General features: G+C 31.9%; 1 protein-coding gene across 1 annotated transcript in view; it reads left to right on the top strand.

The window, feature by feature from the left end:
• LOC139502367 (polycystin family receptor for egg jelly-like) overlaps positions 1-24,415 on the top strand; it is a 98,088-nt gene extending 73,673 nt beyond the window's left edge. The window contains exons 20-28 of the mRNA XM_071291828.1: positions 946-1,116; positions 4,669-4,829; positions 6,674-7,343; positions 10,099-10,222; positions 11,987-12,234; positions 13,310-13,484; positions 14,364-15,575; positions 17,429-17,524; positions 23,408-24,415. Of these exons, the coding sequence (XP_071147929.1) occupies positions 946-1,116; positions 4,669-4,829; positions 6,674-7,343; positions 10,099-10,222; positions 11,987-12,234; positions 13,310-13,484; positions 14,364-15,575; positions 17,429-17,524; positions 23,408-23,577 (3,027 nt within the window). The 3' untranslated portion in view covers positions 23,578-24,415. The remainder of the gene's footprint in view (positions 1-945; positions 1,117-4,668; positions 4,830-6,673; positions 7,344-10,098; positions 10,223-11,986; positions 12,235-13,309; positions 13,485-14,363; positions 15,576-17,428; positions 17,525-23,407) is intronic.
• The last annotated feature ends 3,104 nt before the right edge of the window (positions 24,416-27,519 follow it).

Consider the following 27,519-nt stretch of genomic DNA (forward strand, 5'->3'; position numbering starts at 1 on the left):
GTGATATTGCTCCAGTTATTCTTTATTATTCTCACCTGGCACACGTTTACTGTGTGTAGTACTGGTTATAGACTAATGAGAAAATATTTATATAGTTATTAATCTTGTTTTTTTTTTAAATAATAATGTAACTTATATACTAACCGTGAACTATAAATATCATGATACTTATATATATGGGATAAAAAATCGCAAGCCTTATCTATTTTAATTAATCTTCGAGAGAAATAGAATTCAGATTTGCTATAACATGTTATAACATTATAATATCACTAAATAAAGGCAACAGTAGTATACCGTTGTTCAAAACTCATAAATCCATGGACAAAAAAGAAAATCGGGGTAACAAACTAAAACCGAGGGAAACGTATTAAATATAAGAGGAGAACAACGCCATAACACCAAAATGTAACACACACGGAAACGGACCGATCATCAGACAAAAGGCCATGAGAATAACAAATATAACATCAAAACCAAATACATGAATTTGGGATAGACAAGTACCGTGACACGTCTTATCGCAATGTGAATTTACACTAAAAAATAAAATAAAACAAACGACACAACGTTAAAATGTAATACACACAGAAACGAACTATAATATAATAATGACCATATTTCTGACTTGGTACAGGGTTTTAAAGAATTAATTTCGAATCCATGAACCAAATCTTTAGTTGCTTTTTGTCCCTATATATATTTGTAAGATATGTTGGTATTTTTTAATATTACAGGTATTTAATTGGGGTGGGGGTGGGGGATTGGGGTGGGGGTGATTCAAGCTTCTATGACGAAAGGTCTGAGGAAGAAAGTTTGGGAAATTGTGTTTGACAGATACAATCAATATTCATACGTTAAAAATCAACTTAACTTCTTAGATAGAATTAAAAGGGTAGATATTTTGACAAAATTTTAATAATTTTCAATGTGTATTTTCTACAGAGTACTCCTTTATACTTATTGGACAACCAACCATCCAATGAATACTATTATATGATAGCTGTACATACCGGACTTCGACCTGGATCTGGAACCAATTCAAACGTCTATTTCATTTTAGGTGGAGATGTTTTTAGTACTGGTTGCAGATTACTTACTAGTAGGGAACAGCAGGTAGTATATTAAGATGACAATCTTATTTGGAAGAACGAAAACATTGCTTTCTTTAATCTTTTTTTGAGATTGTTTTTTACTTTTGAAAGAAATATATTTCAACCTTTAACAATGTCTAAGAAAATATTGTTCATTTATGAATACGAGTAAAATATACTAAACTGCAAAATGCAAATCAAATCATTCAAATAAAATTGAAATAGATATTGAATATTAGGAATTAAAAAAACAAAAATTCAAATGAAATTGTTAAAATAATGTCTCCTATTGTCATATAGTCAGATTTTATTTCGTATATTCAACGAAAAACTACAACGTAACCTGTCTGAATGAAATTATTAGTTTTGTGTATACCTAATGGACAGTTTTACTTTGATGATAGTGATTTGATAAATTTAGTATGAAAAATTACGTTTAATTAAATTACTTCTTACTCCTTAATGTATTGGTAAGTTCATAGGAACGAATACCCTCTTCTATCAACCATCTTATGATCTAGCAATACCTGTCACATCAGCTCCTGTCGAAAGACTATTTAAAACTGCTTGCAAAGTGTTCTGACCAGAGAGATACAGACTAAATGACAAAACATTAAAACTACTAATGATGATTAAATGCAACACTAAAATTATGTTGTAAGCTTACAAGAATATTTTTACACAGGTTAGACGTATATTGCTTAAAAAATATGGTACAATGTAATGTGTAATTTAATAAATTACTTTAGTAAAGTGGTTGTAATTTAATTAATTACATTTCAAAAACTGTGTAATTAGTGTAATTGATCATTTTTGCAATGTGATGTGTAATTTAATTAATTACATTCTAATGCAATTGACCCCAAGTCTGAATTTAACCTTTCGAAATACCTGTAATCACCCGGGGGTCTTTGTTGCTCAGTCTTTGATCACAAAAGGGTCTTTGTTGCTCAGTCTTTGATCACACGGGGGTCTTTGTTGCTCAGTCTTTGATCACACGGGGTTTTTTGTTGCTCAGTCTTTGATCACACGGGGGCTTTGTTGCTCAGTCTTTGATCACACGGGGGTCTTTGTTGCTCAGTCTTTGATCACACGGGGTTCTTTGTTGCTCATGATCAGTCTTTGATCACACGGGGGTCTTTGTTGCTCATGATCAGTCTTTGATCACACGGGGGTCTTTGTTGCTCAGTCTTTGATCACACGGGGGTCTTTGTTGTTCAGTCTTTGATCATACGGGGGTCTTTGCTGCTCAGTCTTTAATGACACGGGGGTCCTTGTTACTCAGTCTATGATCACACAGGGGTCTTTGTTGCTCAGTCTTTGATCACAAGGGTTTTTTTGTTGCTCAGTCTTTGATCACACAGGGGTCTTTGTTGCTCAGTCTTTGATCACACGGGGGTCTTTGTTGCTCATCTTTGATCACACGGGGGTTTTTGTTGCTCAGTCTTTAATCACACGGGGGTCTTTGTTGCTCAGTCTTTGTCTTTTAGTTTATTTTTAAATGTTTTATGTTGACTGTTGTTCGTCTATTGATTTCTCGGGTTTTTTTTACCGTAAACTTGTCACCCCGTTCATTTATGATTTTAAATGCCACTAAAAAAACGTCGTGTTTTTCAAAAAAAAATTTAAAGCCTTAATATAATCCATATTTGTTTTACAATGTACCATTGCCATATAAACCTTTTCATTCTCACATGAAAACCGTTAGGATACAATTATTACATAACGTTTGTTCATCTAGCTCGCAACTGATTCTACGGTCAAGCTTGCAGTTATGTTAGTCCGGGATTGCTTTAACGCCTGACGGCCTTTTATGACTGGTTTAGACCGTAGGATATCAGAGTTTAGTTCGTATAGAAAACATGGATTTTTAAAGTCTTTAATCGAGTTCGTAAAAGCTTCTTTATAAGGTAGACAACGATAAGAATTCTTTGAATTCTTGTACACTCAAAAACTCTACTCATATGTAATTTTTATTCACGTACTGACCATAATTAGGGCCCCGCCGACTAAGGCGGGTCGCCCTATAGTGATCAGTCTGTCCGTCCGTCCGTCCGTCTGTCCGTCCGTCCGTCTGTCCGTCCGTCCGTCCGTCCGTCCGTCCGTAACACTTTAACTTTGTGTCCGCTCTATATCTTAAAAACCGTTATGATTTCAAAGTTTATACTTGACATCCATTTTAACCAACACCAGAGGATGTGTCATGATGTATGTAAAACTTCCTAGGTCAAAGGTGAAGGTCAAAAACTTTGGTTTCAGTTGACAACCCTGTGTCCTGTGGTGAAGATCGTGTCCGCTCTATATCTTGAGAACCGTTATCATTTCAAAGTTTATACTTGACATGTATATGAACCAACACCAGAGGGTGTGTCATAATTTATGAACGACTGCCTAGGGCAAAGTTCAAGGTCAAAAACTTTGGTTTCAGTTGACAACCCCATGTCCTATGGTAAAGATTGTGTCCGCTCTATATCTTGAGAACCGTTATCATTTCAAAGTTTATACTTGACATGTATATAAACCAACACCAAAGGGTGTGTCATAATTTATGTGCAACTTCCTAGGTCAAAGGTCAAGGTCAAAAACATTGGTTTCAGTTGACAACCCCATGTCCTATGGTAAAGATCGTGTCCGCTCTATATCTTGAGAACCGTTATCATTTCAAAGTTTATACTTGACATGTTTATAAACCAACACCAAAGGGTGTGTCATAATTTATTTACAACTTCCTAGGTCAAAGGTCAAGGTCAAAAACTTTGATTTCAGTTGACAAACCCATGTCCTATGGTAAAGATACAATTTTTTAATGCACATTATTCACAGCGGGGCCCACAGAGATGGCTCCCATCTCAATGATATCTAGTTTATTATGATATTATAAATCATCACAGTGGTCATTGACCCGAAATTTAATAACATGTGTACTGTCAAACAAACTCTGCAATCCATTTAAATTGCCGAGGTCAAGTTTTGACATATGTGTATAAGTTTGATCTAATACAATTAAAATGCTTGTATGCGTCTGTCATACAAGTGAGAGGTTTATCTAGCTTTAAACCCAGGTTTAATTTACCGTTCTCTACATGTGGAAATGCATGACAAAGTCAGGAATATGACAGTTGATTTAAATGTGTTTGATATGTTTGAGAATTTGATTTTGCCATTTGTTAAGGGACTTTCCGTTTTGATTTTTTAGTATTTCGGTATATTTGTTATTTTACTTTATGATAACCTTTAGACCGTAAATTTGGTTCGAGACAACAAAAATTTTGAATCATCCAATTTGACTAATTAATAGTCGAAATAGTATATGGAACAAAATTCAGGACAATTTCGACTTATACGAAATTTCGAGTCAACCGACATCGAGACAATGAGAGTTAATTGATACATATTAATTTACGAGTTCAAGGATTATCTAGTGGCTTAATCATATTTACACTTTTATTTTATTTCTGAGAACCAAAGACAAAAAAAGAAACAATTGACAAATTGAAGACAGGATAGATTGTGTCCATGCTTTTGTGTTAACAAAACTGTTTTGATAAGTTTTGAATATATATTAAAATTACAGGGGTTCCAGACCAGCAGTGTGGTTTATTTAGTGATGTCTACATCCAAGTGTTTAGGTGACTTGTCATATTTGCGGGTTTGGCATGACAATACTGGAGAAGGAAAAACTAATTCATGGTTTCTACATAAGATTAGTATAACAGATGTCCAAACTAACCAAAGGTGAGAACAATAATATTTCTACTGTTGACTTATAATTACCACTGGTCCTAAAGATCCTGTTTTATGAATTAGAAGAAATGTACCGTTAACGTCCACGCAACAGCAAAACAACGTCTTTGGTTAAAGACAACGATCAAAACAACATTTTAAAAGAAATAAATAAGAAAGATCTGCTATCAATTCCATAAATGACAAAAACAAATTAAGATATAGCAAAATACTAATTTCCTTTTATCTATACATTATTAACAATGCTTGCAGTTACCTTCAAGCATGTTACATGTTTCATCTGGTGCAAGAAAATTGATACCGTTAATTTTATAACAAGTAATTGAATTGATTATATGATTGCATGCACTTATATTGCTCAGACAAAGTTAATCTTACGGATTTGGCCATTCTTTTTATGTTATTTTATTTATAATATGGCTCATTCAGTACTGACTTATTTATTCATCCTTGACTATAAAACGTTGAGTTCTTGATTAAGGTAAAAAAAAAAAGACGAGCGGTTGACCCACATAACTTATAATGTGTTCCTTTCATTTGGTTGTTGTTCCTTGAGATCGATTTAGAATACTATGGATTCGTTAATTTTCGTGGGTACCAATTTTCGTGGATTGCAGAAATCTTGCCTTTTCGTGGATATCTGATTTCATGGTTTTGCCATAGTCTGCTTACAACCTAATAGAAAATCTGTATGTCGTTGAACATTTAAATTCGTGGTTCACCTGTACCCACGATAACCACGAAAATTGATATCAAACGAATAGTAATGAATCCACAGTAGCAATATCAGAACAGAATAGGAAGACCAGAATCTTAGCTTTGGTACATAAACCATTCGACTAGAATATCAATGTCATTAAAGTTGCAAGTCTTTTTTTTAAATCTAAGGAAGGCATACAAATAACATCAGCTTGATGCCCTCCTTTATCTATCTGTCAAAATATTTGGTGTTAAAAAAACGTTATTTAGTGTTATTTATGCGTCATTTATCTGGGTGGGATCAAACAATGTTCGGAGCGAAAAAGACTTTATCTTGAGAAAGGTCAAATCGAACACAACAACCTTGTCAGTTCTAGGATGTAGGATTCGCGTTTGCCTATAAAACATGTGTTTAACGTTAGGAATCGGCGTATATTAAAAGACTTTTCTGTTAGTAGAAATAATATGAATCAAACCTATTATATAAGAATATAAGAACTGCCTCATGCAAATCTGATCTAAGATGAATTTGGCTTTTTTAGCGCCCTCTTGTTATGTAGCTCTCTCGTGTTTTTGTCTCATGAATCGTTGGAATTCAGACTTTTAGTATTTTGCGTTCCTGGTGGGGGGAAATCTATAAAAGCTCTTTTGGACGCAGTGTTATTTTCATTATGCAACTGATTGTAACATGCATGTTTATAAATTAAGCAAATATTTGCCTCTCACAAATTATCGGTTTAATATAATACGTATGATTTTATAAGTTACTGTAGAACATACTAATATGTAAAAATTGTTAATCACACATTCAAAATGGAACTGAAAAAGCAGAGTATTATTGATACCCAATTAGTGACTTATATGATACTTCTGGGTTCATTTCACCGTTTTGACTGAAATAGGATTCGTGTTTAAGGTGGTGCTTGCTTGGCAGTAGAAGTGTACCTCGTTTCGCTCTGTTTGTGGTCCATGCGATCTCCCGGTTTTGTTTGATGTCTTGATATGTGTGTTCTGCATGACTTAATCAAGATTTGAACATCGTCAAACTACGATTGAAACTTATTCATGATGATTTATTATATTTAGTAGACTGATTTCTATATACTCTAAGGTTGATTTTTTGAATACTTTTATAGGTTTGTTTTTCATTGTGACAAATGGTTAGCAGTAGACATGAACGATGGTATGATTGATAGAGGATTACCAGTTATAGATAACAAAAAATGTGATTTTGAGACTTCGCTCTCTCAGCAGTCACGTATCAATCTAACAGAAAATCATCTATGGTTATCGTTATTTCTTCGACCGCAGAAGAACGCTTTTACTCGCGTGCAACGACTTTCAGTTATTTTGATGGCGTTGTTCCTGACAATGATATCGAATGCAATGTTTTTTAAATCAAGTGCGGACGATGCAGTCACTCCAGATACGGTACAGATTGGTGGCATACGACTGTCATTGAAGACTATATATGTGTCGTTTATTGGATGTATTATCACCGTACCACCAGCAGTTTTAGTAACATTTATCTTCCGTAATGTTAGCAGTAAAACTCCGCAAAAGAAAAGGACCAGAACCAGTTCAATTAAAGATGATGATGAGATGATTATTACCGTCACCCAAAAGAAAATATTTACACATTATGCTATTTATTTTGCATGGGGTATACTTGTATTAGGTGTCCTTACATCCGGGTTTTTTCTTCTTCTGTTCAGCATGCAGTGGGGAAAGAATAAAGCTGAAGAATGGCTGACTACGTTTATTGTGTCATTTGTTGAATCGTTTATGATAGTTGATCCATTTAAGGTATGTTTAGTGTGTATAGCTAAGAGTTACGACAATTTCTTAAATTCTTTTGTCCTTTAGTTACATAAAATATCATTGAAAAGGTAATTTTCTGAAAATGTTATGGCATTTCGGATTAATTAAAAAACTAAGGCTTTTCTAACCTCAGCAGGCAAATATTACCTTATTTGAATTATTTAGGTTTCCGTGTTCTTCAACTTTATAATTCATTTGACCTTTCAACTTTTTTGAATTGAGCGTCACTAATGAGTCTTTGGCGTACCAAATTGTAGGCGTGGTATCTTTGATGATTTTGTAACTGTACATTTTAAAACGGGTATTGAACACAATTCATCGTTTTTCGACTCATGAGTTTAAATGTCCTAAAGTGTCTTTCGCTCACTTTTACGAATCCTCGTAAAATGTTGTGTGCCAATAGTATTGTATTAAAAAATGAACTAAATAAGAATAGTCAGTTTGTTCCAGAAATGAATAATCTGATTGGTTTTAACTTCAATGGTATAAACCATGAGCATATACATCATTTCAATTGAAGACTTTTCGAGTTTTATTCAAATTCGGTATTAAAAAAGAAGAAACAAATAATATCTTTAATGAGCTTTCAAATTCGAGTACATTTAATTTAGCATATTCTCACACATGTACCGTTAAACACAACTCATGCACAATGCACATTATTAACTCATATGATGCATATTATGGTATAAATAAAACGGAAATGTTCCTACGCATCTTTTGAGGCCAGGTACTTTTTTCTCTTTATTTTCATATAAAACATTTTTGGGGGTATTTTTTGTATTTTTTATATGAAACTTGAGAAATTACATATTCCAGTATTAGACGCAAATTATAAAATTAAGTTACACTTGTAAAATCGATCAAGTCATTATGATATAATAAGATATAAATATTATAATTGATTTTGTTAATTAGAAGCTACTACTAACAATAGCCACTTCTGATCCAGTTTTACTTTTTGTGCAGGGTAACACACAGAGTATTTTTCTATATTAAAGTAATAAGAAACGAGTGACCGGTGAAAAATGATGTTCTTCAAATTCTTGAACTAATGCATACAAACATTATAAACTTAGTCTTCTGTGCACGAATTTATCATTTTTTTCGTGTAAATTTCGTATAATCGTCTTTTTTTTTTTCAATCGGTCAGTGTTGTTGTGAAAATATGGCAGGTAATTAAAGTTCGTGTTTTGAAGCCGAAGTTTAACGATGGTCACCTGTTTGTCAACAATCGACAAAAACTAAATAAAAAATTATGGAAAGAGAGCACGTGTTTAACATGTAAATTCAGATAATAGTTTATTTTAAGGATATCCATACGTATTGTGATCACCGGATTTTTACGAGATGGGTCACACTGAGGTCACTTTGCATACGGAAAATATGTCGGGGGAATTGCTTGCTGGAAGGAAGCAATTAAAATAAAGTAAACTTCTTCTAAATATGAGTAATTAAAGAATTTTCTTCAGAAAAAAGTATATGTACATAAGTTTTATAATGAAAACTATCCATTTAGTTATAAAAAACATATGCATTATTTTTTTTATTTGAGGTTTCTTATGACTTTAATCCAATATTTTAAATATTCTATTCAACCATTTTCTGTGTGCAATACGTTCTTACATCTAAATTTGTGTATATAGTATTTAAATAACTACAAAAAAATATTAACTGTTTTACTGTTGACAAAATCCTTAGACACACTTTAAATGACTTCTTTTACGCTGAAAGGTCAATGTCATAATTTTAAATCCAGTTTATAATGGAAAGCCAGAAACTGTGAAAAATGTTTCTGAACACAACGTACATTGTTCAGTTTCCTTTAATTTACATTTCAATTAAAACGAATTAAATGGTAGAGTCGTATGAACAATCTTTAATCAGTTTTGTCAAATAAGCCATTTAAGGGGAGATAACTCTTTTAGTGCAAAATTTACACTGGGTAAATAGAGAAATTTTTAATTTTTACTTGTAGCAAGAACACAAGTTCGGTGTCACCATGTTTTCTTTTTATTTTCTTTAATCATATTATGAAAAAAAGTAAAATCACAAAAATACTGAACTCAGAGGAAAATCAATTTGGAAAGTCCATAATCACATGGCAAAATCAAAACGCATCAAAAACGACTGACTTGGTACAGGCATTTTCAAATGTAGAAAGTGGTGGATTAAACCTGGTTTTATAGCACTAACCCTCTCACTTTAATAACAGTCTCATCAAATTCCGCTACATTTACATGATGCGTTAAATGATTTATTTCAAAATTCTATTTCATAGAAAAAAAATTATGCACACTAATGTGTTTTTTTATATTGATAGAACGAGCTTAAAGTTATACTTTTATTAAGATTTTTTTTTTTATAAGATGATATGATAGATGAAGATGTATAAAAAGTAAACAACCGAACTCCTTGAAAATTCAAAACCAAAAGTCCCTTATAAAATGGCAAAATCAAACGCTCAAACACACCGAACGAAGGACAACAACTGTCTGTTCGTGACTTGGTACAGGCATTTAATATGAGATATTCAATTACTTGCTGCCAAGGTATCAGTTGTTAAATCAGGACTGAAACTGGTTTGGGAATTCCGTTTCCCAAAGTTTTGTTATGAAAGAGGAAGGAAATTGGGGATAAATCTATAAACATGTTAGTCTTACAAGATTGGAAGCAATTCTCTAAAGTTTTCTTGATACCATATATTATTCATAATTGTTCCTCTATATTTTATTTAAAGGTTTTTGCTTTTGCTATTCTAATTGCATTGATCACGAGAAAACCTGCTGATGACGAGACCATCAGTCTCGATTTAGACTCCGTTCAGAAGATGGCGAAAAAACATCATGGGGATGAGTTTACAGGTAAGAAATTATAGCAAATGGCTCTTATTTATGAAATTAATGTAGAAAATGTAAGGAACTATATGTTTTTCCTACGCATGTTTTGATCCGACATTATCGACGTCTTGACAATGCCTATTGTTGTATGACGTCAGAGTGTGAAATAACCACATTTATCATATACTTAGACTAAATAACATATGATTTTTACTGTATGATAATATCATTAAATCAACGTAAATTCCATATTTTTCGAATTGGTGCTTAGCGGGCTGATATGAAAAGTTTATCACATGCTTCGAGTGTTATCACATGCCTTTCCGTAACGTTATCGCATGGCATTCCGGTGATGCTCGGCAAATTCCGGAAAATATACCTCAATGCTACATTTTCACTAAAAAACTTACAAAGTAGTGTACAATCTCAATTTTATTAACGAAACAATTATTTGGATACTGGAAAGTATATTTTGTAAAATAATGAAAAAAAAAAAAAAATCAAATTATTAAATAAATGCGTTTTTTTAAAGTTTCAAACATAATTTAGAAAGTTACGTTAAAAAGTTCACTTTTTCAAACAGTGTTCATTATGTATATTTTTGAATAATTTCTTTTGTCGTTTCGTCCATATTAAAATGTTTTTTTTTCTGTTGAGGCATCTGATAGAAAGATTTCATATCGAATGTACTAAATTTGGAGTCCGACGTCCGTGAACTTTTCACTCTTTGAACTTCTATTTGGGAACCACGTAAAATGATCAACATATGAATCTGTGATTTTTCTCCATTGTTGAAGCATATGATAAAAAGATCATAACATGTCATTTTTCATATCGCATGTATTATCAACCCTCGGTCAATATCAGCCCTCGAGCCATGCGGCTCTTGGGCTGATATTGAACCTAGGGCTGATAATACATGCGATATGAAAAATGCCATGTAATAATCTGATATTATTTCACATGTGAAATTATTGGTTTTTATTTAACTGGAAAATCAATATAATTCATTGCAACCAATGTAAAAATTTAAGTTAATTAAGTCTTTTTTTTATTGCAAAGATGCATGCAAGTATAATTGATTCGTTTGTTACATATTGATATTTGTCAATGCATAAGTTGAATTATAAAGCTGAGTAATTCTTGTGTCGGTTATTGTGGACCGACATTATATAGTGCTTTTGTTATTCCTTTGTTTGTTTAATCGATGATTTTTGGTTAATGATTAAAAAAAAAGGAGGAAAATTTCTACCGAATATCAAAATAGTAGGGAAACAAATGATATATCTGTGGAGAAGTTGATTCCCACAAGTTCACAATACAAACAAATGATATACCGATGGAGTTGTTGATTTCAACAAGTTCACAATACAATCAAATGATATACCGATGGAGTTGTTGATTCCAACAAGTTCACAATACAAACAAATGATATACCTATGGAGTAGTTGATTCCAACAAGTTCACAATACAAACTCCAATAGCAATCTGTTTGTTCGGGATACGTTGTCAATGATGTGAAAAACTTCAACTTCACTTCTATGTTTACACGTGCGAAAAGGGATACTACAATAAAAGATATCACGCCGGAATATCATACAAACAACATGATAAGAGTGAATCTTCATGAAATGATTATCTCTCGACGCACTTTTTTAATCAAAAGTTTTAGAAATTTCTAAGATTTCACTGGAGCATTTTTAGATTATCGTTTGAAGATTTTTTAACATAGGGTATATTATTTGTTAAGTTAATTGATTGCTTTTCAGTTATTTTATATTGTTCTAGAATTGAAAGTCGCGGTCTTGGCAAAAGAAGGACCACCAACTGCACGTCTGATGAAAAAACAAAGAAAACTGCTGTTGAAAGACAGAATTGCGAAACGAACATTTTACAAGTTGATACTTCATATAGGTTTCGCAACTGTGTTGTTTTGTATTAGTTATTTAAACAAAGACCAAAGAGGATACTTATATAAAGCACATATTGAAAGCCAGTTGTATGAATCCAGAAAATATCATTACGGATTCTCAATGGTAAATATCTCTTTTAATGCATTTTATTTGTTTGTGTATGATGTGCCGTGTGTATTTATTTGTGATATAAAGTACCAATCCAAATATATCATTTACAGAGAAACTGCTGAAAGTCGTGTTTCACAATTTGATAGACAAAAAGTATCAATATGTGATATATCTCATTTTGAAGTCATATAGTTAGAAAAGGAAAAATTAAAATATCAACCATTCAACAGAAATGATATCAGTATGAACGAATATTTATGATTTAATAAGAATAAATTTTACATTTTACACTTTACAGCAAAACAGATTAATAATTTTATTACTTGTTTAAAGGCTACTTATACGACTATCAAAATAGTCGGACCAAGGTAAGTAGAATTATTTACAGTATTAAAAGAAAACATATTCATTTAAAACTAGATTTGTTTTACCACACAAAAACAAAGGATTAGGTCCGGTAAGGACCGATTTTGGTCTCAAATTTCATGTTCATCTGACGAAAGATTTTGACCAGTTTTTAAACACTATAGTGTCTATTTTATTTGAATCAATTAGTTTATGTGAAAGATTTTGACTGATTTAGTCATAAAAACGCACCGATTATAGCTGAAATATGAAAAATCTACCAATTTTGCCAAAAAATGTAATTTTTCAGTTGGTTTTTGTCAAAAATGAAAGTGGCCGCATCCGTGTTCATCCTCAACCTTTATATATGTTATGTATTATTATAAAATACAACTTACATTTCAATATTAAGGATGAATACGAATGCGGTCACTTTCGTTTTACACGAAAAACGTCTCAAATTTAACTAAATTGCTAGAATTGTGAATATTTCAGTAATTTAGTATGACTTTATGGTGCTAGTTCCCGATATGTGTGCTTTGTATAGTCAAACTCAGCCCAAATTTATGTAGCAGAAGCGTTCTTTTGTCCAATGAATAACTAAAAGTTTACATTTTAACAATTTTGTAAAACTGCTATATGTTGGGGCCAAAAAAAGGGATCTTACTGGACCTACTCCTTTGGTTTTTTTTTAAAATTTATAGTCAAATACAAATTTATTAGGAATCATTCTTCAATATAGGTATCGTCACCTGAAGCATTCTGGGAATGGACTAGAAAGACGTTAATACCTTTGTACTTTCCAACAGCATCGAACAACGGTGGAAGCATAAGTATTGCCGACAAGTTCTTTGTAGGGGATATGGCTAACCTTAGACTAGGTCTTGTTAGACTACGACAAGTCAAAGTGAAAACAGGTATCACTCTTTTTAGACCTTGAATACAAAAAACTGTACCTTATCAACATACGATATCAAGTGAATGATAAACATTCCTTAAAGAGGGACGAAAGATACCAAATGGACAGTCAAACTCATAAATCGATAATAAACTGACAACGCCATAAAGGATATATACTCTATAAAAGATTGGTGTCCATTAGTTAACTAAAGATGTCGATAATCTTGTGAATTCAGTAGCTGGAAGTGATTTCTTGAGCCTAATGAGCTACGATTGAAATAATTAATATCAAATATTTTAGAATCAATTACTGAAATTTGGTTATGATAACTGATATAATTTTGACACATTTAACAAACGCCAAAACATGAATTCTTGTTTCGTAGGTTTATAATAGAGAAAGATTTAGTACAACGATGGCCGCCTTACATTTAACGCTTGCATTTTATATCCATTTTTGTCGAGCTTGTTACTTTTGTCGCAAAACCGAGACATAGCAATCCTACATTCCGTCGTCGGCGTCGTCGTTCACAAATATTCACTATGTGGTTTAAGTTTTTGAAATTTTAATAACTTTCTAAAACTATCCTGCATTTCTACCAAACTTTGACAGACGCTTGTTTATGTTCATAAGATATTATCCAAAAGTAAATTTTGTAAAAGAAAATCCTATTTATTCGTATTTTACTTATAAATTGACTTAGTTTTTCTGCCAGTTAACATTAAATTCACTTTGTAGTTTAAGTTTTTAAAGTTTTAATAACTTTCTTAAACTTAAATATTTGTTTTCATATTTGAAAGTTAAATTGCAAACAAGTCATCATCAATCATTTTGTAAAACTCAGCGATCCATATTTGTTTAGGGGCCAGCTCAATTTTATAAATATCTCTTTCAGCTAAGTGTTACGCATCAGAGATTGTCCCAGGTCATTCTTGTGCTAAGAAATATTATGACGAATTTGAAGAGACCAGTGATTTATGTAAGGAATGTTCAACTCCATGGACAACAGATGCGTGGAAATATACCACAGCTAAAGAAGTTTGGGGTATTCCTATCATAGGCATTTATAACACATATGGTGGCGGCGGGTACATCCAAAGCCTCAGCAATAACAAGGAAAACACAGAACACACACTCGATGAATTACTTAAACTTCGATGGATTGATCGATATACAAGAGCAGTTTTTGTTGAGTTTGCACTCTATAACGCGAATATCAACGTTATCTGTTACTCGATATTTTTGGCTGAATTTCCTGAAATTGGAGGCGCGTTTAATTGGGCTGACTCACAATGTTTCAGACCAACATTAATATCAAGTGCGACAGGGTTTGTGAATTTATTCCTTAGTGTCATCTTCCTCGTTTTGGTGATAGTAAAAATTATCTTTTTAATAAAAGGAATAAAAAAGGAAAAATTTAGATTTTTTGTTAATTTTTGGAACGTTTTAGATATTCTCATAGTGCTATTAAGTTTGATAGGATTAGGAATCTGGATCACAAAATTCATTTTTACGAAGAAAGCACTCGCTTTATATGCAGATAACAAAAACGTGTTCATAAATTTCCAGCACATAGTAGTCTGGGAATACATATTTAATGTGGTACTTGGACTGTTGGTCTTTATTTCTACTTTAAGAATTTCAAGTGCATTAGGATACAATAGAAAGATCGTGGAAATCGCTTACGTTTTAAAATACGGTTTAAATGATATAATAAGTTTTAGTTTTCCATTCATTATCGTATTGGTAGCCTTTGTTATGTTCGGTTATCTGGTCTTTGGTGTTTCCGTGTATGAATATAGAAATCTGTTTGTTAGCTTTGGAAGTTTGGCCAATACTTTAATTGGAAAGAATGCATTCAACAAAATTCAGCAAACAGTTCCAATTCTTGGAGAACTATTTTTCTTCGTGTATGTTTTCTGTGTTCTGTTTACTTTAATGACAATATTTGCTGCTATTTTGAACAACACCATAACAGATGTCAGAAACTCACACAATAAAATCTCAGAACAAGTTGGAATTATGCATATAATTAAAAGCATCGGAAAAGACTTACTTGGTTTAGTGGGAATCCATGTGAAACGGACCAAAAGGGATACAAACAGAGGTATTTATTTATTATATCTTTTTTGGGGGGAGGGGGTAATAATCGGATTTATTGAAATTAGAATATATCAATCTTAAAGACATGTCTATGATATTTTAACGTGGATGCCATAATATTAAGCTTATAGATAGATACTAAAAAGTAAAATCACAAAAATACTGAACTCCAAGGAAAATTCAAAAAGGAAATTCCCCAATCAAATGGCAAAATCAAAAGTTTAAACACATCAAACGAAAGGATAATTAAACTATCGAAATTACAAATTTCAAAAAAGAAAAGAATACAGCATAAGTTAGTATAAACACCTGTAAATTATCGTGTTTCTGTATTGTCTACAAAAACGTTATTTTAGAGTTAACTAAATGATTGTCCTGCAGTCGTTTTTATTGTATGCACAAAAAAATAAAATAAAAATAAAAACCAATTGTTCAGAGAACAATTGAAGGTTTTCCACCCCTAAAAAATAAAATTGATTCTAAAATATCAAAACTCGGTTTAAAATGTCATTTCCAGCGTCAAATGATAGCTCATTGTATGCTTATTAAAAAGATATATGGTTTCTATGTAATTTTGCTTGAAATAATGGAGTTAACTTTTTACTTCCGGTTGGAAAATGTCTCTTCTGGTATTTAATGATAGTTTACTTGACACTGCTTTCAAAAACATATGGTTCTATATACTTTTACATGAAATAAGTGCAAAAAATAACTGTTTCCGGTTTACACAAGGTCACTCCCGTTTGCTTTTTCAAGGTCATATGGCTTGTAATCTAATGTATAAAGTCCTTTATGATGTATAAATATGAATTTAAAGCAAAGGTAAAAATGTAGAACGTCAAATTTCCCTATGACCGTGACCTCAATTTTAAGGTCATAAACCAAGGACCTCAAATCAAAAGACCCTAGGTCTTTAATATGTATGGTTAAAAAGTTATATCAATATACGCATATTTCTAAATATAAGAGGGGCGAAAACTCCCATTTAATGTCTACGCACCTTCTCAATCAAAATTTATGAGTTTATGAGTTACGACATGTCGCAAATGACAATTTAATAAAAATATGTTATCGATATATTGTACGGTTCATGAAAAGAAATGAGAATAAGCCAAAATCAAAATTTAGAATATGACCTTGACCTTTGACCTTGACCTTATTTTCTTTTTTGTTTTACCAAGGACCTCAAATCAAAAGACCTTAGGTCTCTATCACTTATAGTTTACCAGTTTCAAATGCATATCACTTATATCAAATGTATAAGGGGAAATAACTCTCATATGGAATCTCTATTCCACTTCGGTCAACATTAATCAAAACATTCTGAAGATCTAACGAGCAATTTGGTAAAATAAATTTGTCAGTTTCTTATACGGTTGTAAAGTATTAGTAAGAAATAACAATAAAAACAGTGTTCGGTGAGCTAACTCTTGCATGGAAAAGTATTCGGTTAAGCGGTGTCAGTTTCAAAAGCGTATTAACTGTTCGATATCATATACCCAAATTTCTAAGCAACATCTTGCGAAATAACCAAACAGCGAAGGAAAAATATTCAAACGGAACAAAAAAAAAAAAAAAAAATAATTAAAAACCAACTGTTCAGAAAACAATTGAAGGTTTTTCCACTCCTAACGATATATTTTGATATGAAAATATTAGAGTTGGGTTTAAAATGTATGTTTAAAGTATAAAACTAACGTTCTGATTTATACTTTAACATTTTTAATAAATAATTGATGTGCTACTGGTACATGTATATGTACTATATTATGTCGTTAGCCTGATATTACGAATCAAATTTTTTAAAAAGTATTTACAATATATCGGTATTTTATTTCTTTATTTATTTGGTTTCAGATGTTGTGAATTCAGGAATGAAAGGCAGAGGTTCAGTAAGCTCTTCAAAAGTTCTACATCTAATCAGGGGAACACTTGGTGATGCATATGATAAAGGTAATCTAAATCTAATCAGGGGAACACTTGGTGATGCATGTGATAAAGGTGTCAATGTATACATCATGGTATCAGTTGGAAGCAGTTGTGTATAATGCAGTAAGGAAAGCTCAGAAGTACTCTTTACAACCACTGAACTACAGGCTCCTGACTTGGGACAGGTACATAGAGAATGTGGCGGGGTTAAATATATTTTGAGCGTTCAACCCTACAACCTGGGACAGTGGTATTACAATACAACATAAGAACGTCAAACTATTAAAATCAGTTGAAAAAAGGCTTAGTTCATCAGATCGATACAAAGCAGAAAAAAACATCAAACAAAAACGCAACCCGGATGTAGCAGGGTAATTATCCATCCCTCAACCCTAATCTAAAAAAAAACCACTAAGTCCCGAACTGAGAGTACTTGCAGTTACTGACAGCTATTTCAAAGCCAAAAACAACTAATAAAAAAAATTATGTATACAAGACTAAAATATGAATCAGTACACAAGGGCCTTCAACTATTCCAACCCCGCCACATTCTGTATGTGCCTGTGGCAAGTCAGGAGCCTGTTATTCGGTGGTTGTCGTTTGTTGCTATAAATCATGATATTTATTTTTCGTTCATTATTTTGTACATAAATCAAGCCGTTAGTTTTCCTGTTTGAATTGTTTTACATTTGTCATTTCGGAGCCTTTTATAGCTGAATATGCAGTATGTGTTTTGCTCATTGTTGAAGACCATATGGTGACCTACAGTTGTTAATTGCTATGTCATTTAGTCCCTTGTGGAGAGTTATCTCATAGGCAATCATACCACATCTTCTTATTTTTATACATCCAACATCCAATGGGTTTAATGTTAAAGGGAAATCACACTATTGTTTATACGCATCGCTCTCGGCGCCGCTATAGTGTCGTGGCCGTCTTATGACGTCGCCGTTTTCGATTCTGTCGCAGTGGTTGCTAATTTCTAAAATGGCGGCCCGCTGGAAGGGACGTTTCACTAAAGCAGAAGAAAGCAAACTACGTTATGATTTAAGTGCAACAATGAAAATGTTACTTGAAATGGACACAATCACAATGTATGGCAACAAAACTAGCCGATAGTGGTCTTGATATGGTCTTGATATGAATTACCGTCCGCTCAACTCACTTTTGTATAAAAAAAATCTTTAAGTTTACTGTAAAGTTTATATAATTTCAAATAAAATATTTATTGATCTCGCAGATTTCTTAGTTGTATGAAAAAATATTGTAAAACAAAAGAGATATTAAAACTTTTTGTCGATCAGTTCAATATAATCAACACGTAAATTAGCCAATATGAAATCCGTCCGGTCAAATTTTTTTTGTAGAAAAACAATTTGTTTTACTATAAAGTTTAAATTTTCATATAAGATAACTATTAATCTCGCAGATTTCTTGGTGGTATGAAAAAATATTGTAAATCAAAAGAGATATTAACACTTTTTGTCGATCAGTTTAATATACGTAAAGCGTACATAGAGTGAAATCCGTCCTGTCATTTTTTTTGCTCAAAAATATTTTTAAACTATTTTTGTTAGATTTTCATAAAAAATAGTCTTGTATCTATTTTTGTTAGATTTTCATAAAAAAAATAGTCTTGTATCTCTAAGGTATCTATTCAAATACTAAAATAATCTATCAAATAACAAGAAAGTTCCGGTGAATATCCTGTCACAATCCGGGCAATCGTCCTGTCATTAGTGTAACCCAGCTGTTGGCAGCGTATCGACGCGATGCGGTATGTGGGATTCAGCGTATATTTTCCGGAAAAAAATAACAATATATTATTACCAAGAGAAACAGCATGTAAGCGTACAGCTTCCAGAACTTGTAGTTTTCTGTCCAGCATAGGGACGTAAACAAGAACAAGGAGTTCCTGTCGACTGTAGGTTTTCTCATATCACATGAAACGTCATTACTATATGGTCTTCTATACTACATGTATAAACAATTCATCAAAACTTAATTTCACATTTGTATTTATCCGGCTCAGCCTGTCGGGTTATACAAAGCAGGGTCAAAATTCACAAGTCAATATGTTCTAGTTCCGAATATGTACATGTATCTAATTTGCCACTGGCCGTTAATTATTATGTGTGAAGTGTTTGAAATATTATTTATTTCACATGTGACGACAGAAATTATCCAAGTGTCATCCATCTTTACTAAAATATTCCTTTGGTATCTTACGTCTCTCTTTCCCTCTATTTTTTTCTTTATCTTTTGGGGAGGTGGAGCACAAATACATGAACACGAGTGATTTGTAGAGTAATCATATATTTGTTGAAATATCAAACGTTATTTAAGAATAACGCCATTTAAAAATCACTGTAAGAAGCAAACAAAATTTTACATCGGTTGCTTGCTGTCGAAATCAATGAAAATTTAGCACCGTATTATAAAATAAATCATACTCAATCTTTCTTTAATGCTTTGTAAAGGCTTACATAATTTAGACACCAAAAAAAATATATGTTGTTGTATATCTTCAAACTGTAGCTACATGCAGCAAACTGTACGACCAGCAGATTAAAACATACGACCGCTAGACGTCATAGCAATATGGGAATATCAAACACTATGCCTAGTTATTTTGGTCCTATTGATGACCACAACAACAAAAGTTCCACACTGTATATTTGGCTTTACAAGTCACCGACAAGAGAAATATTTAACACACAAATACATTTATTTATGTAGAGTAACATATCTTTCAGAGTGCTAAACTGTAACCATCACACCAGGGTCCGTCTTGTAAAAGAGTACTCAACTCATATAGAAAATGTTTTTGTGCTGAATGTCGTGTAATATTTGCCACTGAAATATTTGCAAAAATTAAGACAAAGACGGTGAAAAAACAAAACAAAAACTAGTAGTTCAGATGTAGGTGCGTGTTCAGATCTCTCAATGTGATCACTTGCCTTTCAAAAAACAGTGACATAGAGATTGTCGGAATCCGATCATGACTGAAAAGGACAACAATTTTTGTCGAGCCTTCGACTTTAGTCGAAAAAGGGAGACATAGCGATCCTACGTCGGCTTCCACAAATATTCACTTTGTGGTTAAAGTTTTTGAAATTTGAATAACTTTCTTAAACTATTCTGGATTTCTACCAAACTTGGACAGAAGCTTGTTTATGATCATAAGCTGGTATCCAGAAGTAAATTTTGAAAAAAGAATATCCATTTTTTCCTTATTTCACTTATAAATAGACTTGGGTTTTCTGCCAGGATACAATACATTGCCTTTGTGGTTAAATTTTTTTTTAAATTTTAATAACTTTCTAATACATTGTACTATTCTGGATTTGTACCAAACTTGGACTGAAGCTTGTTTATGATTAAAAGCTAGTATCTAGAAGGAAATTTTGTTAAAATTTTGTACCTGTTTATCCGTATTTTATTCAAAAATAACCTTAGTTTTTCTTCCAGTTAATATTATATACAGTCTACAGTTAAAGTTTTTAAAACATTTATTAGATTCATAAACTATCCTTAATTTTTACCAATCTTGGACAGAAGCTTCTTACAATGAAAAGATAGTATCGAGCGGAATATTCTTATTGATTTTTCCCGCTCATTTTTGTTGAGGGATTAACAGCAAAAGAAGGCGAGACACTGGGTTCCGCGGAATCCTTACGATTTTTTTTTAAATACAAAGGCAGCTGATTTTCTCTTGATACCTTGGTTCTTTAAAAATAATGGCCAACATGATATATCAGAGTGCTGAAAATGGCCCACACAATTAATCAGTTATTTTCAAATTACCTATCATTAATCCGTATTGGGAAACAAAAGTATATATAACATTTTGAAACATAAATGTGATAAAAGAATTTACATTCAAAGAAAAAGAGGTGCACCAACAGAAAATAGAAATTGCAATCTTTCTCTTAATTTCATCGGATATACAATAATACAATACTAATTTATTAACATCTCACCATCAATAATATCGGATCTCAAAATTTTAACTCTTACCAAATTTCTCATACTATCTCACAGTAATACTATAACTTGGAAGTTCTAAGCGGAACTCGAGCTTTAGCTAGAACTCTTACTCGCGTTAATATGCGAACTCAAAATGATACTAGAACTTCAACTCAAAATCTAACTGGAACTCGAACTCATTAAAATGTCTACAAATGTTATCAACACTTCACTTGTCATCTGATAAAAAACTAGAGTTTGATAAAATATATCAACTTTTCCACAGAAACACGGAAAGATGTAACAGAACAAGAAAAAAAACTAGTTCCGTTTATTATAAGTTAAAAGATTTATTTATTACATATCAACTGGGAACATTTATATGTTCCTGATATCAATATAACGATGTGTCTTTTATTGTCAATCTGTATTAGCACTGAATTATCAGATCTATGCATTGTATTTCTCATAACGTACCAAGGTTGCGCGAATAATCGAACGGAAAGATCATAATATAAGTAATACATAAAGCTTTCATACCCAGGCGATGAACACTGAACATATTATGTACAATGAACACGAAACGATGTATGAAAAATGGGTGCGGGATGATAGAACTCAGACAAAAAATTGGTTTCCACAGTTCGAATAACTGACTTATGAAGCGTTGTGTAATTACGAAAATGTTAACCATTTTTTAATTCCTTACGAAAATAGTTTTTATTAACGCTTTGAGTTAATGGCATTTTAAACACGGCATTTTAGGTTTTATCAACACGGTGCGAATGGACAAGCTCGTGAAATTATTCTGTCTGCAGTCTAAAAGGAACGTGTTACTTTTTAGCACGGATACCTTCGGTCTTCTGAGATAGAAGATTCTTTACCTGGAAGCCGAAACTTATTTGCATAATACGGCATCATCGGAGATAAACATTCGTTTTTTCCATACAACAAATGCAATTAAGAAATACTAAAGATGACTTCAACTTTGACAATTACTTTACTATAAAATGTTACTGTATCTATATTTAACGATTCGATAGATTGATCAAAAATTATTAATGAATAATCAAAATACCTAAAAAAATGTTCAATCATGATATAGTTATTATATTTTAATTCAGCCCAAGCGTTGCAAGAAATGCTGTTATGCCAGCAACGTCGTTCTATAACGTTAACAGAAAAGTTTATAGTTCCCGCCAAAATTCGACGATAAGATTATTTCCGTTTTAACGGATTTAAAACATCGGTGACCCCCCTTTTTTATTTATGCTTTTAAAATCTTCCCTGAAGCTGCAACTTATGCATAAGTTTGAAGGAAAAAACATTAGCAGATTTTTTTATTTCAAGAAAAATCTATTACATGTATAAATAGCAATTAAAATTGGCGGGAAATGTCCAAAGGCCTCCAAAAATATGGAAACAGAGACAATTAAAGGTGTTTAAGGTAGAAATAACATTTGACTGTATTTGATATTCCAGTTTAAAATCGTTTTTCAATAATTTTGCCATTTTAAAGCAATTTAGAGCGCTATTTCTATATTTTGGTATAACGCGATTCTTTAAGTTTTGATGACGTCATATCTCGAAAACAACATCGGTGACCCCAAAATTTTTTCCGCCTAAAATATCGTAAAAAGTCTGATCTGTCTAAATGCAAAATTTCAATGAATTATTATTAGTAGTATAAATAGTGTGATTTCCCTTTAAGACGTCATTAACAGTCAGAGAAAAAACATGACCTTATGCAATGATCATTAACGATAAGATTAACTTTTGTGACAAATTTTTAAGTAAATGAATTACATATTACAAAAATTATTCGTATTGACTCTTTCTTTTTGTTGTCATAATGACAAACGCATTGACCTAAGTCCTTAACTACGAACCCACTATATGCCAAAATTGATTCACTAAAATACGTATTTAAATTTTCAGGTAAATATCAAGAAACCGAAAGAAGCAGTTGTATGTCAACGGAAAGTTTAATCATTCAAGGAAGTGATACAAGGAGTTCCAATACCTGTACTCAAAGAAAAGTGCGTTTTCAAGCAGACATGGAAGATTTAAAAAACGAGAATGACTCGTTATATTTAAATTTCTTATAAAGAGGAACATGATTTTCCAAATTTCCTTTTTTTTTTTTGTATTCACTATAAGAAAACACATTTATTTGTTTTGTGTTTTTTTAAACGTTTATAACGTTCTTCATATCAAATATTGTTTCAATTTGGTCCTGATGTGATACAGGTCCTTGGTAGTTTCTATTGATTTTAACAACCAAAATAAAACAAGTGCATTGCGCTGTATTTTTTGTATCTTTATCAGGACAAATTAGAATGATTTGATTCTTTAGATCAATGTGTATACCTTTATATAGATTTTAGTAACATAAATGGAATTAGTATTTATTTTCAGAGAAAACATCACAATATACCATGGTTTTTACATCCTGATTACACAGAATAAGTTTACTTGTTTTTTTATGACTTCTAAAAACAATTGACTCCCGAAATGTTAGCTTGTTCGGGACCTGAATATTTATATTTTTACAATATGGGTTAGAAAGTTTTTAGCCAGAACAACTACTTGGGTCATGTCCATTTAAAATGTATCAAACTCAAAAGTAGGTGAACTTATTTTCTATTTTGTTTTATTTCAGTTTTGAAGATCCTAAGTAGTATTTTGTATTTGGCTTTCCATACTTTTGGCTTATGGCTTACATGACGGAAATTGGTTCAGAAACATGTGTAAGACTCATACGTTTATTTTTCATGACAGCATAAACCGTGTAAGGTTACCTTTTTCTGTGGCATACTATTTCAAAGTATTATAATATAAACCCTTTCCTTTATTGCATAAAAAGTATTTATAAAATATATATATACAAGTAAAAGTTTTTTTAAATTTTCACAAATCAAATGTTTCTCATTTACAAAAAATAAACGAAATCAATAAGAAAAGCAACTCCTATGGATTACATATAGAATATTATTGCATAGCAATATAATATTTCCCACAGAAAGTAACCAAAAGTTAGCGTGCAATAAATTCTAATATTGCACTAGTGCAATAAATCTTCAAAATTCATGACGTCATCAACGACAAAATCTTAGTTTAAACCAATTTTTATTTTCAAATATTATATTGCTTTACAATAAAAGGGTTATTGCATGAATATTGGGAAATATTGTCCCTCGTTGAACATATATTGCACTCGCAAGCTCGTGCAGTATAAAATTCTACTCAGGACAATATTCCCCAATATTCATGCAATAACCCTATAATACATGGCAAAATCCGTATAATATGCCGTATCATCCCGAGATACCAATATCAGCCAGAAGGATGATATCGGTCGAAAGTGATACGGCGTGTGATACGGATTTTGCCATGTATTATTCTGTTTATCATATATTTTTTTTTCAAACAAATTAAAATTGTAAAAAATGCATTTGTGCAGAAACAAATTTCACAAAAATTATGACCAAATAAACAATAAAACTTTAGATATTTCTATATATCTTATTGTACTATTTTATATAAAAATCGCTCGTCAAGTTACTGGGTAATAATTATTTGGAAAAAAATTCGATTTTAGTTGAAATGATAGGACGTTTTATTTTTTTAATAGAAATCATTTTTTCCCTAAGCCTGAAAATGCAGCAACTGGACGTCATAGGTCAAACGTTGACGTCATTCTAATTATGACGTCACGCCAGGTATGCGATACGGATTTTGAGCACTATGCGATACGGGTATGCGATACGGGTTTAGCTATGCGATACGGGGTATGCGATACAGGGTAGATGATACAGACTGGAAAAAAGAACCTTTATTAGATATACAAAATTGCTGTATTTTGTACTAAATATATGATAACATAAAATAATTATTAGAATTGTAGCCTGATTCTTTTTCATTTGTTCCTATTGTTGTTCCTGTGCGCTTTTTATGGAATTTATAGTCCCCATTGTCGTCAGCATGCATTTTCTTAATCTTTGTTGAAAAGTTTTAATTCCTTTTAGGAATATTTAACCGTAGATGGTCATGTTTTTTCTCTATGTACGGCCTTTTTTGTTAGCTGGCTATCACAGTTAACGTTTAATATTTTGGCGTTACAAAATTTCATGGCATTCATATTATTCCTGTTGAGTATATTTGCACAATATAAATTCTATGAACGAAATGTTGTATTACTAAAGCTATTCCACCAAGGATTTCAATATAATCAATTAGTTTTAACTTTAACCAACTTAGCCCACAAATAATGAAGGTGTTATGCCAATTGGTTTAAATAACAGGAATATGATTTAAAAAATAACCATAATTCAATAAAGTTGTTGCTCTTTAAAAGCTTTCTCTTTTGGGTGTTATGAATCTATTGGCAATGGCTGCATTTAAAGAATAATTTTGACATTTTTATTTTGTATTTTTTATAACAGTTACTATTTAATCACCAATTATATTTTGAAAACATTCAAAGCCTTGTCTATTAGATTTTTAATGTATAATTGTACAAAATGTTGTTCGTTGCACACATGCTTACTATTAACATTGTTGTTGATGCAATCTACGACCCAAATGTGTCTATGAAATATATTTGTAAGTACTGTGACCATCTTGTTTTTGAAATTTTTTCCAGATATTCGGAATCCTCTGGTTTTATCCATGTAGTGCAATTAAAAAAAATTCCCGTTCACCCCTACTTTTCTTTTCATAATCTTATTACATATAGTTTGAAAAGCCATATTTGAAAATCTTATGAATCTTGATAAACCAAGAACTATTACCACAGATAAGAAAATAAAGCATTAAAAGGGGAAAACATATTAAAATCGACTAAGTAACGAATAAGAAATAAGGAATAAGTAACAAATATGTAACGAATAAGGAATAAGTAAGGAATAGGTAACGAATAAGGAATATGGAATAAGTAACGAAAAAGGAATGAGTAACAAATAAGGAAATAGAAGGAATAAGTAACGAACAAGGAATAAGGAATAAGTAACCAACAACTTGACGACCCTTATATTGTACGGGTTTCAAATATAATTTGTTTTCACTGATATAGCTGATGTAAGATCTTTGGATCTTAGCCATGCAACTATCCCATGAGTGTAAATTCAGAACTTGATGTTTATGTCAATTGTTTTTATGCCCCACCTACGATAGTAGAGGGGCATTATGTTTTCTGCTTTGAGCTTCCGTTTGTTCGTCCGTCCGTCCGTTCGTCCGTCTGTGCGTCCGTTCAGGTTAAAGTTTTTTGGTCAAGGTAGTATTTGATGAAGCTGACTCGAGTCCAATCAACTTGAAACTTAGTACACTTGTTGCTTATGATATGATCTTTCTCATTTTAAAGCCAAATTAGACTTTTGACCCCAATTTCACGGTCCACTGAACATAGAAAATGAAAGTGGGAGTTTCAGGTTAAAGTTTTTGGTCAAGGAGTTTTTAATGAAATTGAAGTCCAATCAACTTGAAACTTAGTACATATGTTCTATATAGTATAAGATTTCTAATTCTATTGTCAAATTAGATTATTACCCAATTTCACGGTCCACGGAATATGGAAAAGGATTGTGCGAATTGGCCATCCGTTTACTTTGGACACATTCTTGTTTCAATTTTGTAAAAGACAAGTTTTTATATAATGTTCTATTGTTGAATTTATATTGCATACAAATTTGTCATTTGATTTTTTATTTATGCCTTTGCTAGATATTTGTTGTCAAGTTGCATTATATATTTTTATATTCATTGAAATTCTCGTGATCTTAGAGAAAATATTACTTTTAATATTAGTGTAAATGTATTGAATGAAGAATCACATCGGTGACGATCTCAGTTCGGACATTGCCATTGAGACAAAGGAGATGGTATGATAAGCTATTATTTGGTCCGTTAATTTCGAATTTGTATTTTTCTTTCTTCAAAATTAGCCTCTTGTTAGTATTATGAAATGTGAATCAAGGCCCGACCCAAACATCCACGTATTTTTTGACATCACAGGTAACATTGCAGCACTAGCACTAAAATGTCAAGGTTAG

The sequence above is a fragment of the Mytilus edulis genome, chromosome 13, assembly GCF_963676685.1.
Source record: "Mytilus edulis chromosome 13, xbMytEdul2.2, whole genome shotgun sequence".
Taxonomy (NCBI): domain Eukaryota; kingdom Metazoa; phylum Mollusca; class Bivalvia; order Mytilida; family Mytilidae; genus Mytilus; species Mytilus edulis.